At 34.4% G+C, this 16,170-nt stretch overlaps 2 protein-coding genes across 5 annotated transcripts; one reads left to right on the top strand and one right to left on the bottom strand.

Moving 5' to 3' along the window:
- Positions 1-1,707: 1,707 nt before the first annotated feature.
- Positions 1,708-10,092, top strand: LOC116127587 (PH, RCC1 and FYVE domains-containing protein 1). Of its 4 annotated transcripts, none has more exons than XM_031413223.1 (8): positions 1,708-2,140; positions 2,603-2,689; positions 3,822-3,911; positions 4,257-4,337; positions 6,289-6,477; positions 6,600-8,675; positions 9,133-9,279; positions 9,963-10,092. In XM_031413223.1, exons 1-8 carry the CDS (start codon positions 2,093-2,095, stop codon positions 10,020-10,022), a joined length of 2,778 nt encoding a protein of 925 aa, XP_031269083.1. In that variant the 5' UTR covers positions 1,708-2,092; the 3' UTR covers positions 10,023-10,092. The 4 variants fall into 4 exon arrangements, with proteins under 4 accessions (XP_031269083.1, XP_031269082.1, XP_031269084.1 ...); XM_031413222.1 differs by lacking the exon at positions 9,963-10,092 and adding an exon at positions 9,783-9,952; XM_031413224.1 differs by lacking the exon at positions 9,963-10,092 and adding an exon at positions 9,633-9,774.
- Positions 10,093-12,299: 2,207 nt separating this feature from the next.
- Positions 12,300-15,611, bottom strand: LOC116127603 (microtubule-associated protein RP/EB family member 1A). Its single transcript, XM_031413243.1, has 8 exons — positions 15,370-15,611; positions 14,825-14,893; positions 14,621-14,707; positions 13,862-13,968; positions 13,564-13,709; positions 13,387-13,463; positions 13,136-13,249; positions 12,300-12,729 (listed from the first exon to the last, which is right to left on the bottom strand). The coding sequence occupies exons 1-8, from the start codon at positions 15,475-15,477 to the stop codon at positions 12,607-12,609; spliced, it is 831 nt and encodes a 276-aa protein (XP_031269103.1). The 5' UTR covers positions 15,478-15,611; the 3' UTR covers positions 12,300-12,606.
- Between the last annotated feature and the right edge of the window lie 559 nt (positions 15,612-16,170).

Raw genomic sequence — 16,170 nt, 5'->3', positions numbered from 1 at the left:
GGTGAGTGCATCAAGAATTAGTGTATTGTCATGACACATTTTTCTTGGTCTTTATACATATGGGTTGGCCGTGGGAACTGGCAACTGCAGAAACATGTCTTTTAGAGAAACTGGCATTTTTACAAAGCAAGAGAAGTGTATCTAAACGGTGTCCAAAATCCATGGTTGTTAACGATTCAGGACTGGGGTTAGCCTTGCTCAGTGGTATTATAATATTGGTGGTTATTTCACCCAAGTACCATGTTCACCAAACTAAACTCAAGTACTCAAATTCCGGGGCTTCTCTTCTTGATGAAAGAAGAGAAAATGATAGATCGAGATAATAAGATTGAATTGTAGAAGTTAGATTGATTTACACATGTTTTCTGTGCTAAAGTTGTTCATTTGTTTTTGGACAGTTAAGTTATAGATATATAGCTTAAATTTTTTGGTAAATAGTGGAACAAAATGATGATTGCTTTGAGATTTCCACATATTATATGTGGAATTTTTAACATTTATTGGTAATTTTACTATAAAGAGTTAAACGATTTCGTGGTGCAATGCAATATGAGAAGACTTGGCCAGGAATTTCCAATTTATTATTATTATTTTCAGAAAGGACAAGATAAAGAAAGAAGGTCAAGAACAAAGAGTTTGTTTTATGTGTTACTTAAATGGGTGGAGAATCTGGAGATACAACTACTAGAATCTATCCAGTATAAGCCTAAAATGAACGTGATTTGTTATAATACCGAGTGGTGGTTTTGATGAATTTAATGGAGCTTCCTTTACTGGGGCAATGTTTAATTTATCAATTACCATTGTTGGAGCTGGAATCATGGCCTTGCCTGCAACCATGAAAGTGCTTGATCTTGGTCTTGGTATTGCTTTGATCATCTTTATGGCCGTATTGACCGAGGCTTCAATCAAGTTGTTGCTTAGGTTCAGTAGGGCAGGGAAATCAGTTTCTTATGGTGGTCTTATGGGGCAAGCATTTGGAAAGTGTGGGAAGAGTTTTTTGCAAGTTTGTGTTGTAGACTTTTAGTCAACAACATTGGTATTTTCGTGAGAAAAGTGCTCCAACTCCTCTTCTTTTACTTTAAAAAGAGAATATATTCATATCACTAAAATATTATGTTATTATTTCATTCTTTAATTAATTAATTAATTATTTTTTTTATGTCAAAACTATTTTTATAAGCAACTCGTGCAACGCGTGAACCTTTTAACTTGTGAAATTTAATTACCCAAAAAAAAAAAAAAAGATTTAACACAAGTTTTAATCGATATTTTTATTAGTTTGTAATTAAATTTTTTATTGATTTGGAATTTATTCGCTTATTAAGTTGTGATTAAAGATGATTAGTTATTATTTTAGAAATGCATTTATTATACCAATTTAGATAAACGCTGACTAACGGTGGCTGCATGGAACGTTGACGGTTTCTCAAACGGAAGGATAAGATTGTTGTTTCGACAAACTTAGGGTGGGAATATGTAATTCAAGAAAAGAAAAGAAAAAACTTAAAACAGAAGGCCGCGTTAGTGTTGAGAAATCCTGGAATTGATCAGACTACTATCATAAGTCCCATCATACATTTGATTTTTGAAGCGAAATCCAATCCATATGCTCCGAAAATGCCCATCTGTTTGCCGACCTATTAATACGGGTAAAAAATAATGAACATTGTTTTGTTTCTCCAATCTCTGGCAGTCTGGCTTCAAAGGGCACTTTCCTGGTTTTCTAAGGTCTCTCTGTTACCGAACATGGATGAAAAACGAAACAAAACAATAAGATATCAAACGATTACATTTTGCTGTTTGTTTGTTTTAAGTCTGGATAAATCTAGTTAAAAGTGTTAGTAATATCTAATTGTTGATGGGATAATTGGGGATGAGAAAGAAGAACTTTAAGATTGGAGTTTTCAAATTGAGTTTGAGGCGATGTTCCTCAGGAATGACTTTGTTAAAGGGGTTTTGGTGATGGAATAGATGAATTTGATATTCCAAGTTGTGATTGTGGAATTGCAGAGCGATCTTATATGGGGAGAATTTGGGCATTTTCTTGTCATTGTTCTTTGCAAGGGCTGGACATGATATTGCGACCTGAATGGCTAATTTCCAGCAGAATATTCTTATTGATAGGGACGTTGATCAGGTAGTATATTTTCTTTACTGTTTGTTTTTTATAATCTCATTTATTAGTATATTACAACTCGAACAAAATTTAAGGACCATTAATTGGATATCACATTTTGCTGGTTCAATTTTTTTTAACTTCTGTCTTCCCAACATTTGATGTTGAATGATATATGGTTTAAGCATTAAAATGCCAAAGATATACTGCTACTCTGCATATAACTATAGAATTTATTCAGCGTAATGTACTCAGTTTGAATTTTCAGATAAATTCCTTGAAATCCATGATAGCAATTTCCTTTTTGATATGTGCTACCTAGTTGTATCAGTAACTCATGGTTTTGCCTCAACTGAATAGTCCAATCAGTTCCCGCTCTGCCTACTAATGCAACAACCATCAAATTTTCACTTTGTTCACTTCAGGGAAAATTTTTCTCGTTTTGCTTATCTAAAATAATACTCATAATTTTCATATTTACAGGCCATTAGAGTCCTAAAGAAAGGGACATATCTGCTGAAGTACGGACGCTGGGGAAAACCCAAATTTTGTCCATTCAAGCTTTCTACAGTATGTGTCAATGCATTTTTGAATTCTAAACTACCTCTATTTTATAGCCTCATTGTGTTACTCCTCTCATTGAATTGTTCATATCTTGTTTCATTTGAAATTTAACGGTCATAAAATATCTTTTAGTCTTAATTCATTGGCCATTGATCAAGTAGATTACTAGATTTATAATGTTATATTTTTTAGTGGTATCACTATTAAGAACTAATTTGAAACATGCCACAACTCAGGTATTTGAAAATACTAGTGACTTCAATGACTTGGCAAAAGAACTTTGTCTAATGGAAAGCTTTTTCCATCTACATCTAATTGCAAAGATTGACAACAGACAGTTGAGTGATTGAATGGTAATGTAGTAGAGTAAGTTGTCATAATAAAAGCACTGGTCTAAAACCAAAATGTTAATTTTAAGTTGGGTAAAAGCTAACCAGCTGTCAAATTGCATCCTGTGCCATTTAGAATCCTGATGTCAATGGAAAGATGATACTGAATTACAAGGTAGCTTCTTATGTAGTTGCAAGGGATAAATTCAACCATCGATGATCAACTGGAGTCTAGTTATCTTTTGAACAAACTTACTTTACTATAGTTCCTAACAGATCTAGTCAGACTAATACAGATTTATGGGAAACTCGCATTTCAGATATGGGAAATGATATACATGCTTGAGATGTAAAATCACATTCAGAGATTAGCTCTAAGGTAGGAACTGAAACGATAATTAAGTTGGTGAAATATATGAGCCTATATACAAAGGATCTAAAATTGATTTTCCAGAGAAGAATCTAGCTCATCATCTAACACGTTATAGAGTGCATTTTATGATTTATAGAGTGCATTTTTATGATAAACTTTGGTGAAATAGCTGCCTCGTAATATTCCTGGTAAACTGATGAAAATATTATTGGTTCTGGTGATACGGTATAGGGGAGTGTGGGAAAGGAAATCACTGCTTGATGCGACTATAATTTTAGATGTATTTTTTATTTCTGTCGGCTTATTTATTATATTCAAGTCCTTAAAAGGATGAAAACAGTTGCACACAAATGTATGAAGCTTATACCAAAGATCAAGTTAATTATGTATTGTGAGTTGAATTCCATTTATTGAGATTCTTATGTTTTTGTTTCAGGATGAGACATTGTTGATCTGGTATGCAGGCAAAGATGAAAAACAACTTAAATTAAGCCTTGTTTCAAGGATTATTCCTGGACAGCGCACAGTAAGTTTGCACTGTCCTTCAGTTCACGTAGTAAATGATTTGATTTCCAGTTTTGAGATGTGCAGTTACTCCACTTATTTGTTTCTTCAAAAGACAGTCATTTGTTGTTTACATCAAGCTCGATCAGAAACTTTCTAATTGAACCTAGACAAAAGACCCATTTTTTCTTTTCCCAAATCACCTATCATGACATTATCACTCTTAACTTTTTGACTCATGTAGATTTGTTGATTGCTGGAAACTACAAATCCAATATTAGATGCCCACATATCCTCCTCAGAAACTCCAGCCTTTTATAATTCTTAAGCTTGATACAATTAATAAAGGTTATGTATGATTTTGCAGGCAATATTTCAGCGCTACCCTCAGCCTGAGAAGGAATATCAATCATTTTCTCTTATATACAGTAACAGGTCCTTGGATTTGGTAGATATTTTTTCTTCTCTTGCTTATGGCCTTAAATTATANTCAATGGAAAGATGATACTGAATTACAAGGTAGCTTCTTATGTAGTTGCAAGGGATAAATTCAACCATCGATGATCAACTGGAGTCTAGTTATCTTTTGAACAAACTTACTTTACTATAGTTCCTAACAGATCTAGTCAGACTAATACAGATTTATGGGAAACTCGCATTTCAGATATGGGAAATGATATACATGCTTGAGATGTAAAATCACATTCAGAGATTAGCTCTAAGGTAGGAACTGAAACGATAATTAAGTTGGTGAAATATATGAGCCTATATACAAAGGATCTAAAATTGATTTTCCAGAGAAGAATCTAGCTCATCATCTAACACGTTATAGAGTGCATTTTATGATTTATAGAGTGCATTTTTATGATAAACTTTGGTGAAATAGCTGCCTCGTAATATTCCTGGTAAACTGATGAAAATATTATTGGTTCTGGTGATATGGTATAGGGGAGTGTGGGAAAGGAAATCACTGCTTGATGCGACTATAATTTTAGATGTATTTTTTATTTCTGTCGGCTTATTTATTATATTCAAGTCCTTAAAAGGATGAAAACAGTTGCACACAAATGTATGAAGCTTATACCAAAGATCAAGTTAATTATGTATTGTGAGTTGAATTCCATTTATTGAAATTCTTATGTTGTTGTTTCAGGATGAGACATTGTTGATCTGGTATGCAGGCAAAGATGAAAAACAACTTAAATTAAGCCTTGTTTCAAGGATTATTCCTGGACAGCGCACAGTAAGTTTGCACTGTCCTTCAGTTCACGTAGTAAATGATTTGATTTTCAGTTTTGAGACGTATAGTTACTCCACTTATTTGTTTCTTCAAAAGACAGTCATTTTTTGCTTCCATCAAGCTCGATCAGAAACTTTCTAATTGAACCTAGACAAAAGACCCATTTTTTCTTTTCCCAAATCACCTATCATGACATTATCACTCTTAACTTTTTGACTCATGTAGATTTGTTGATTGCTGGAAACTACAAATCCAATATTAGATGCCCACATATCCTCCTCAGAAACTCCAGCCTTTTATAATTCTTAAGCTTGATACAATTAATAAAGGTTATGTATGATTTTGCAGGCAATATTTCAGCGCTACCCTCAGCCTGAGAAGGAATATCAATCATTTTCTCTTATATACAGTAACAGGTCCTTGGATTTGGTAGATATTTTTTCTTCTCTTGCTTATGGCCTTAAATTATATTCTTGTAAACTATTCATTCTGTTTTTTTTTTTTTTTTTTTCGAAAGACAAAATAATTGTAAGTTACTAAGTTGTACATCAGTGTTTGTGCAATCAATTTTGTTTTGGGTTTCATACATCCATAATTAGTGATGTATTAATCCCTGTCAAGACATAACAAATCCCAGGACTTCTTTTGAATTTTGAATTTTGATTTGAAATAAGAATGCTTTACTTTATCCTGCTTCTGATAATTTCTGTTTTTCTTTTTAGTTTCTTTGATCTGTGTTGAAGCAGAGTCAGTATTTAACTAAATACGGAGACAACAGTTTTCCATTTTGTATTATGTTTCTAAACTGCCTTTCCACCAAACCCATTGAAAGCAAGAGTCAGTGTTTGTGTGAAGTCGTTAACACCAGTTTCTCACTTCTGTATTTCTTCCCTGTGTGAATTTAGGGTATTGCTTAAAACATCCTAAAGTAGAATGTAGCAGAAGCAGGTGATAAAAATATTGGAACTCTTTATTTTATTTTTAGTTTTTATTTTAAATTCTTTTGAGTTTCAGTGATTTGACCTTACTCTTTTTTCTTGTTATTTTTCAAATATGTTCACCAATGACTTGGTTTAATTCTAATCATTAAACGTGCCACATGCAATAATCTGATCTTTAATATATTATACCTACCTCTAATGATTGGGCCCTTTGTCAGATATGCAAGGACAAAGATGAAGCTGAGCTGTGGTTTACTGCTCTTAGAGCCTTAATTTCACCGGGCAACTATCGCAAATCAAAAAGTGAAGCAACAATTGATAGCATATCATCAGATAGCCCATTTTGCCATACTCAAAAGAATTCTCTCTGTAGTGTGTCATCTACCAGCACCGATATAATCTTTAAGGTTTTTTGCACGATCTTCATGAAAGTTATTTAATTCACTTCTTCTTTCAAGTTAATTTTTTCTAATTGTTTTACTTATTCCTGGATTCTGGATACGATGAACCAATGGTGGTTCCTTACAAGAATTCTACGTGGCATAGATTGGGGAAATCCTTTTCTGAGGTTTTATCATATACAGCAGCAGCCAAGGCTTACAGTCAAGCTGAGTCATTTTCCAAGTCTCTCAGTTTTGTATCGTTTGCTGGTTTAGATGAGACAAGTAGTCGTAGCTTCACAGTTGATTCATATAGAGCTAGTTTATCTAGTGCTGTGAGTTCATCCAGCCAGGGATGTTCTTATGCAGATTTTGAAGCTTTGGTTGATGTTTTCTTCTGGGGAGAAGGAGTCTGTGGTGGGCTTTTGGGTGGTGGTTTGCATGAGATTGGAATTTCTTCTCCTGCCAAGCGTGATGCACTTTGGCCAAAGGTACTTGAATCAAATGTGGTCCTTGATGCCCAGAATGTTGCTTGTGGGAGTAAGCATGCTGTCTTAGTCACCAAACAGGGGCAGATTTTTAGTTGGGGTGAGGGATCTGGTGGCAGGCTTGGACATGGAGTGGAAACTGATGTTTCTTACCCAAAGCTCATTGATGCTCTCAATGGATCAAACATTCATTTAGTGGCATGTGGGGAATTTCACACTTGTGCTGCAACAATTTCAGGCGATCTTTATACTTGGGGTGATGGTACTCACAATCTTGGTCTTCTTGGGCATGTTAGTGAAGTCAGTTGCTGGACCCCTAAAAAAGTAAGTGGCCAAATGGAGGGTGTGCAAGTATCATCTATCTCTTGTGGACCTTGGCATACGGCTGCCGTTACATCAGCAGGTAAGTTGTTTACATTTGGTGATGGAACTTTTGGAGCCTTGGGCCATGGAGATCGTAGTAGCACTAGTGTGCCAAGAGAAGTTGAAACTCTGAGAGAACAAAGAACGGAGATGGCTTCTTGTGGTGTTTGGCACACTGCTGCGATTGTTGGAGTTACTTCTGGGTCTTCTAGTTTCAGTGGACCTTCATCTAGAAAGCTCTTCACCTGGGGGGATGGGGCTGATGGCCAACTTGGACATGGTGATGAAGAACCTCGACTAGTTCCAGACAGGGTAGCAGTGTCAGAAGACACAAACTTTTGTAAAGTAGCCTGTGGTCACAGCATCACCATTGCGTTAACTGACTCAGGACAAATATATTCCATGGGAAGTGCTAATTATGGACAACTCGGGAGTCCAGGAAGCACTGGCAAGATTCCCACTCGCATTGAAGGCAACATCAGAAACACTCACATTGAAGACATAGCATGTGGTTCTTATCATATTGCTGTTCTAAGTTCAAAAGCAGAGGTCTACACTTGGGGTAAGGGAGCAAATGGTCAGTTAGGCCATGGAGACAATGAAAACAGAAACAGTCCTAAAATTGTTGAAGCTTTGAGAAACAAACAAGTTAAGACTGTTGTTTGTGGTTCCAATTTAACTGCTGCCATTTGTCTTCATAAATCAGTGTCCAATGCTGATTACTGTATATGTTCTGGTTGTCAAAATTCATTTAATTTCAGAAGAAAGCGGCATAACTGCTACAACTGTGGGCTAGCTTTTTGTAAAGTATGCAGCAGTAAGAGATCTCTAAAAGCTGCTTTAGCTCCGGACATAAACAAACCTTATCGCGTGTGTGATGATTGTTTTTCTAAATTGAATAGAGCCTCAGAGTCTAGATCAATTTCATTAGAGTGCAGATCAATTTCACAGTCTCCTAATTGTTCAAATGGAAGTATAAATCAGAACTGGAGTGGGGCATCTGATAAAGAAAATATGAGTTCTAGATCTGTTGGTCCACTTTTGAGGCTTACTTCTTTTGATTCATTCAAAGAGGCTAAGGGTGGACAATCCAAACTCAATAGCCACAGTTGTCATGGCTCGCCGTCTATAAATGGAACTTTCCAATGGGAATCAGCCTCTGCATTTAGGCATTCTAACAAAATATCTACTTGTCTTCCAGGTTCAAGAATGGTTTCTCGACCACCGTCTCCTATCTCATGGAAGTCAGGTCCTTTTCGCTCCATGACTATGAATTCAGCTATTTTTGATCTTGCAAAACCAGAAATTACTTTTGATGAGTCAAAACAAACAAATGACTGCCCCAACCAAGAAACAGTCATATTAAGGGCACAGGTAAATACACGTATAACCGCATTAGTGGAGGCATCTGTTCTTTTTATTCTCATGCATTCTTTTGTTCTTCAAAATCATCCATTATTTTATAGTCTCATCCCTGAACAGTAATTAGAAGAATTTTTTTATTCGTTGGCATGAACAGTAGCAGAAATACTATCCCATTCTTCCATATTTGTAGAATAAATATGTATACTATGAGCAGTGGGTATATAGTTTCACTTTCCAACTCTCACCATTGATGTGAAACTATATATATAGATCACCTCAGTGCCTATCCTACTAATATCATTAACTTCATAGTCCTCGCTAATCAAAGAACATCAATGATTGGCCCTTAAAAGTTAAAAGTAAAAACCTCTTATCAATGTATATCTCAAAATTCATGTAAAAGAATACTATCCTTTTCATTTCAAAATGGCAAGAAATTGAGAACTAATATTAATTCGGCATGCAGGTGGAGGATCTTACTCACCAATCCAGACTCCTAAAAGTAGAACTTGAAAGGACATCGAGACAATTGAAAGAGAAATCTGCAACTGCACAGCAAGAAGCTGAAAAAAACAAGGCTTCCCAGGAAGTAATCAGATCTCTAACTGCACAGGTGAGAGAGATTATTGTTGTTTCAATCTTAGATTGTCATTACGAACTAAAAATTTTCTCAACTGAAGATAACAACAGAAACTATGTGTACTAGCAAAAATCAAACAAACTATGTAAAATTAAAAAGAAAAGAACAGATCACTGTGCTACTACCCTCATATATACTCCACTCTACTGATTTTCATCTTAATTTTGTTTCTGGAGAATCTACATCAAACAAGCTACTTTTGCTGAATGGAAACTCTGTCCTTATATTGAATGCAAAAAGCAGCCTTCTTTGTAATTAATTTTTGTGTAGCTTTTAGAACTTAAGAATTATTTATACATTTGGGGCCTGATACCCATATACTATAGTGGCTAAATACAGATCCTTCTTTTTACTAAGCAAGCAAGTGCACAATACAAATGCTACCTGGTAACCAGCACATTATTTTCTCGATCTTGGAAGCTTTATTTCCCTGTCTGACTATGCCCTAAACCAAGAATTCACCTTGGCTGTAGCAGAGTGAAGTAGTTTTGGAGCAGAGGTGCTTATCAAACATCTTCACACGATGCAAATATCATTGCAGGCCACTCTAGGAAAATAAAGTTTTCTAAGTTTCATTGATATGCTTCATATTGTGGATTCTTGGATTGTGCTCGGGAGTGCATTTGATATTCATTTGTGGTCCGATTCTTTGGCAGTTGAAGGACATGGGTGAAAGTGCAGCTGAACAGCCAACTGCAGATAGAAAAGCAGGTTAACGTGTAAGTCACATCCATCCTTCTGAGTCCAGCCTCTAATCAGAACCATTTGATTAGTGCTGGCACAACCGACCTTTGACTCAACTAATCTTGACATGAGTCAAATGGCAATATAGTAGTTCCAATTTTGTCAAACCAGAGGAGAAACAACTAAAAAAATTAGGTGGGTGTAATGTCGACGTGTGTACATAAGTATTCTCTTTTGTCTAAGGCAGCAACTACCTGAACAAGTTTGTTTAGGTAAGATACTCTGTTTCTTTTATTCAATGCTACTGTTGCTTGTATTGGCAAATACGTGAACTGGAATTTTTTAATCTGCAATCTAAATCTGATCTTGAAACTTTTAAATATAAACTTAAGCTCTATTTTTTCCATAGAAATGTGTACATGATTTTTTAACAGAAGTTCTCTTTGAAGTGAACATAAGAAAATTCCCTATAGTATTGTTGGTAAAAATTATGTACCAGATTGAGATAGAACACACTATCAATGCTCATGGCTCAAATCAAATTAAATGTGTATTGAAATAGTATTATTTGATCCACAGCTTACTATATGGAAAAAAGTTTGGAGACACTAACATTATAACATATAGAATTTTCAATTACAACCATATTTGTGAGGATCACTGAATATGTTAGATCGAACTCTTTATGTGAATTATATTAAAGCAAGAGATATTATCTCTCTATACTTATCCATTATCTCCCTCTGCAGTGCTTTTTACATTTTTTCTTCTTCTCTTTCTTTTTTATATTTTAGCCAGAACAAGAGGAGAAAAAAGTCCGAGGTATTCAAGCCATAACATACAGCGAAGATTTATCTTTCCCAGTGATACGGAAAGGAAAGAAGCTGGTTCTGAAACTTCTTTTGCCAAGCCTGTCAACAAACAGTAATTTTTGTTTTTCCAGCTTCTCTGGTGTAGTTGAAACTTGAAAGTACTTATCCCAAACTTTAGTTTCGACAACCCCAGGTAGGATATGTCAACTAATGTAGATATTCGATTTCTAGATTAATTCTTGCGTTTGTACCTTTAGTAGGAGGTGGTTTTGACCAAATAGTCCATAGTTTGTTACAATTTTGTTCAGTTTTTGGCTCCCTTTAAATTATGCTCCTATCATTCATGACCGAGAAACAGTAAAAGTTTGTGGGGACAAAACTTGGTGGCATTGTTTTTTTTTTTTTTTTTTTAAAAGCTCAGGCCCACTCCACAGCAGCTGAACCTGAACTGTTTTTCGAAGTTTAGGCATTTGGATTTTTTGTGTATAAAGTTTGCAAAATATTATATTCTTTAACTCTTAAAAGAAATTAAAATGAAAATACATACTCCCTTTTTTGCCATGCTTTATTTGGTTGCTGCCGAGATTTTATTTTATAAAAAAACAATAAGTAGCGTAATTTAGAGAACAAGATATATATATTTATTGGTGGCTTTAGTTATTGTCTTCATTATAGCAGTAATGGGTTCGCCAATCCATAATTTCGTTAATAGTACAAGTTGCTAGAAATATAACAAATAATAGCGTAAATTTAGAGACAAGATATATATATTTTGGTGGCTTTTTGTCTTCATTATAGACAGTAATGGGTTCGCCAATCCATATTTCGTTAATAGTACAAGTTGCTGAAGTTACATAAGCGAAGACTTTAGTGGACCAGGTACCGCTGTATTTTTTTAAGTTGTAGGAAGGAAGCCCATTTACAATAAGCGAGACTTTAGTGCTCTTTTTTTTTTTTTTTTTTTTTAATTTATTATAATCGAAGGTGCTAAACCATTTTATATACTTCTTTTTAATTTATTATAATTGAAATATCTAAACCAGTTTACATTACTTCAACTAATATCTTGAGATTCTGAAACTATTGATCAGGTAAGAACTTCAGTTACTACCCTTATTAGCAATAAAAACGGACTCAAACTCGTGATCTTTTGAGTATATACCCAAGAATCTCTTTCAAACCAACAACCATCCAAAGGTGGTTCTGCTGTGTTCTTTGGTCCATTAATTTGTTTTGTTTTTTGTTTTTTTTTTTTTTTTTTTTCATATAATTTAATTCTTAATGAGAATACTGAAAGTTGGTATCCACACATTGATTTTAAAATTTCATTACATGAACTCTGTTAGCCGAAAACCAATTGCTATGGCCAATCAACACTACCATATACCCAAATCCAGCTCCAGATATATAAAGCGAGATTCAGTCATTTTTTGTGAAGAATGAAGAATATGAAGCGGCTTGATAACCAAGTTCTATCATGCCCCTTTTGTCACATTGACAGTAAAAGAACAAAAGCCTTGCCTATTGAAATCACAGCTTACATATAGAAATAAAACCACCAGTACTTACCACCAATAAATTAGTCATTAATTTAATTCACAATCATTTATCAAGCACAAAAAGGAAACAGAGAAATGAAAAATCCTACAGTTCCAATTGGATGGTATTCGCCATTCGGAGCCCTGAGCATAGTGAAAGTCATCTCCTGCATCTTGTGATTGAAGGACGCCCTACACTCATTAAACAAGGCCATGTACATGTTTCAACTTCCAAGCACAAGGGCCCTTATTGTTTTAGTTAAAACTCATTCTTCTTCTGCTTCATTATCAGCACCATTCAGACACTGCGACAAATACTCCTGAGCTTCAGCTAGTGCAGACTCTTTTGCATCAGCAGCATACAATATCTTCTTGACTGCTAGAGACATCTGCATCGATATTAAAGTATAATTAGATTTACAACTTAAGAAAAACAAAAAACACCAAGACAATATTAAAATGTAACAACCATGTAATCTTATGTTTGTTTGAAGCAGAAAATATTATCCAATAGCCTATGTAAACACAGATTCCATGTGTTTTACTTTGCACCCTTGATGTTCAATGTAACCCAAGCAGGTTAAGGGCAGGACTCATTAATCAATTACCAGATGATTTACAAGCAACAGAACTTATAACAAACAGTTATTTGGAGAACTTCAAACTTCAATTCCTTAGAAATGTGGAGACATAGCTAAGGAGGCAAAGGGGAAATAATTTAGTCCAAGAAAAGATTATGTAAAACCATAATCATAATAGATTTCAAAAGTCGAAAACAAGTCCAGTAATTCTTACAGGAAGATTCTCGAATTCAGGAGTCTGACAAAGTATTTCTATATCCCGCAATTTTGCAAAGTAAAAGTCCCTTTCTTTCTCCAAAAGGTCCACAGAGAGCTTAAGATCTGTAATCTGTATATATATAACAAAATAGAAAGAATTTCAGAAACCAACATAAGAACTCGCAGGTAGACTAACTAATCATGGATTACGCAGACTTGAATTTCAACAAGAGAATGAGAAATCTAGCAAGAACCTAATGCCAATACCTCCTTGGACAAAGCCTGAATCTCTTCCGAAGAATTAGTTCTACCAGCTGCAGCATATGTCTTACCATGCCTGGGCCCTATATCAGTATGCACTGAATTACAATGACAATTACTACATTTGTTTAAATAAAACTACAAGGCACAAGCACATAAGAAATTAAGTGATTCAAGGTTAACCAGAAGCTTTATTGTGGCCAACTGTGTCCCCGGAGCCAGCATTATGCATATTGTTAGCCTGCAATGATTTTGAAATCTTCAGTGAACCACCCCTAGAGATCCGCTCCTTCCCACCTTTACTTCTTCGTTCCACGGGATTGTAGTTCCTACAAGAACAAACCATGCAACAGAGTCAGAAATACGCAAAAAAGAAAAAAAAAAAAAAGAAAAAAAAAAAGATATGGTAATGCTGACATAACTTTATCAAAGAGTCCAAAAAATACTGTAGGAGAGGAAAAAGAAAGAGACAATAACATACTCATTCATGATGCCGCCATTTACAGATTCACAATAGCGTTTCATCCATTGTAAGAACTCCAAGTTGTCCAAAGGTCGACCTTTAACAAGCTTGTTGACCTCAATATGCTGACATACATTAGAGTCAGTGCAAATGTCCACTGTAAGAATGAATAGAAAACCACCTGATCTGTAATGCAATTCATACAAGACTGATAACACTATTGATTACAGAGACACCAACAGTTTGTATCCATTGAGTTAAGCCAATTTTGTAGTATAGATTTAAGTTATTAAACACTATACATGAGAGAATTAACATGAACAGAGTGATTTCAAGTGTATTCTGCCATAAAGCATTCTCCTCTAACTTGATTTTCCACTTCATCAATTTTGTGTTTCCAAGTAACCAAGTTGCCAGTACATACAGCTGCAAAAAGAAACTCCTCTTCCAGAGTTCATGTCATTTATATCATGTTTGCTGAGAGACTATAAAGAAACAATTACTAATACATTTTAATGAGAGTCCATGAACAGGAAGGGAAGAGCCAACCCTATTAAATCAATCCCATTATGAACCAATGGCCCAATGGTAGCAGTACATGACGAGATTAAGAACTAAAAAATGAGAATGAGGTAGTGCAATGTAAAAAATAGAGTACATTGGCTTTTTAAAATTATTAGTTCCTCCCTGAAATTTTCATTAAACCTAAGAGTATGAAGTTCAAATGCATATGCTGACACCAAAACAAAGCGGCATTATAGGAAAAGATGAAATTACCTTTTCGATTTTCAACTTATTGAATACATCCTGCAGGACCTTGTAATTTTGGATAAAATCATATTCAGTCTTGGCGTCAAAATTTACCTACAAAAATACAGCCAGGGGAAAAAAAATAATAAAAAAGTTGGATGATCAAAATGATTAAATAAAAGAAAAGGTGAAATGAAAAGTAAAGTAGTAAAGCAGTAGCATGATTGTCACCTTGTGCATTGGAACAACTCCTGGGTAGGTCATGTCCATCATTTGGCACTGAACCGCCCCTGATGCAGCCTACCCATCAATGGTTCATACAAAGAAAAATCAAAAAGGTTCAAATTCCAAAGCCCCAAAATAAAATCAAAAAACACAATTCACTGTATGATCAAAAGATAGGTATTGTTAATACATTCGTCAACATCTTGAAATTCATAACACCCAGTAAAAAAAAAAAGCTAAACTATCACCACAAAAAAAGACAACATTTCAAAGCAAAGCTTTTACCTTTACACTCAATTAACAAGCCATTGTTTTGTTTTTTCCATTTTTGAAACAAAATAGGGATTTTTCAAAAGAAAATTCTCAATTTCCAATAAAAATGAAACGAATTCATCAAAATCAAACAATAGAAATAATAACTGTAACGATTCAGTCTACAGCATTTCTACCCAACAATCTCTGTTACAAACTAAAAACAGAAACGAACAATTCGAAATCCAAGTCAACAAAACAGTGAAACAAACAAATGGAGCAAGAAGGCAAAAGGGTACCTCTTCAACGCGAGAAAGATTAAGTTGAAGCCTGTTGTTGATCCACGTCAATAACTCATTCCTCCCAACAAAATAAGCACTGTCCATCATCCCAATATTCGTTGCCATTTCTTCAAATAAAAAGCCAGAGAGAATTCTTGTTTTGGCGTAATTAAAGAGTGTTAAGAAAAAGGCAAGAAGTAGAAGAAGAAAACCCAAAGAAAGAAGGCAGAGACAAATAGAGAAAAAAGCTGGCACCGGCCTCTGAAAGTGCGGTTTATATTTTTTATTTTTAACGTTCATTTTATTTTAACCAAACAAAACAAAATAATTAATTTTCAATTTTTTTTTTTTTTTTTTTGTTTTCTGTTTTTTTATTAACTCCTCTTTTAAAGAGTAATTAATTCAATTAAATAACCAAATTAATCTAATATTAAGAGATAACGATAGATAACATTTAACTTTAGGTTTGTACCATAATGTCAGTATGTTGTGGATGCTGACCGACTTTGACATCATGCCTTTCAACAAAGATTGCATAAGTTAACGGGCCAAGATTATTTTTTTTTTTTTTTTTTTTTTTTTAATAATAGGGGTGTTAGAGTCAGTTTACTAACACCTTAACTAATCTTTTAGAATCTTAAAATTTTTGGTCAAGTAACAGTTTCAGTGCTAAACCTATTAGCAATCAAAGAGTGATTTGAATAGGATCTTTTTAATAATACATTTAAGAGTTCGTATCGAATCAATCGATTACCTACAAATAATTAAAATTTATTTTTATATAATTTGATATTTTTACGTAAATACAATATTAAAGGG

This window comes from Pistacia vera, unplaced genomic scaffold (assembly GCF_008641045.1).
Source record: "Pistacia vera cultivar Batoury unplaced genomic scaffold, PisVer_v2 Contig192, whole genome shotgun sequence".
NCBI classification, from domain to species: domain Eukaryota; kingdom Viridiplantae; phylum Streptophyta; class Magnoliopsida; order Sapindales; family Anacardiaceae; genus Pistacia; species Pistacia vera.
The sequence above is the reverse complement of the archived record's forward strand: the minus strand, read 5'-3'. Positions and strand labels throughout refer to the sequence as shown.

What these genes read in the sequence shown, in the direction of transcription:
- LOC116127587 (XM_031413222.1), top strand. Translation starts at nt 2,093, where the DNA reads ATGGCTAATTTCCAGCAGAATATTCTTATTGATAGGGACGTTGATCAG. An exon ending in TTATTCCTGGACAGCGCACA is followed by an intron (nt 3,912 to 4,256) that starts GTAAGTTTGCAC and finishes ATGATTTTGCAG; the next exon opens with GCAATATTTCAGCGCTACCC. An exon ending in GCACCGATATAATCTTTAAG is followed by an intron (nt 6,478 to 6,599) that starts GTTTTTTGCACG and finishes GTTCCTTACAAG; the next exon opens with AATTCTACGTGGCATAGATT.
- LOC116127603 (XM_031413243.1), bottom strand. Translation starts at nt 15,477, where the DNA reads ATGGCAACGAATATTGGGATGATGGACAGTGCTTATTTTGTTGGGAGG. An exon ending in ATCTTTCTCGCGTTGAAGAG is followed by an intron (nt 14,894 to 15,369) that starts GTACCCTTTTGC and finishes ATTGATGGGTAG; the next exon opens with GCTGCATCAGGGGCGGTTCA. An exon ending in ATAAGTTGAAAATCGAAAAG is followed by an intron (nt 13,969 to 14,620) that starts GTAATTTCATCT and finishes AATGTATGTCAG; the next exon opens with CATATTGAGGTCAACAAGCT.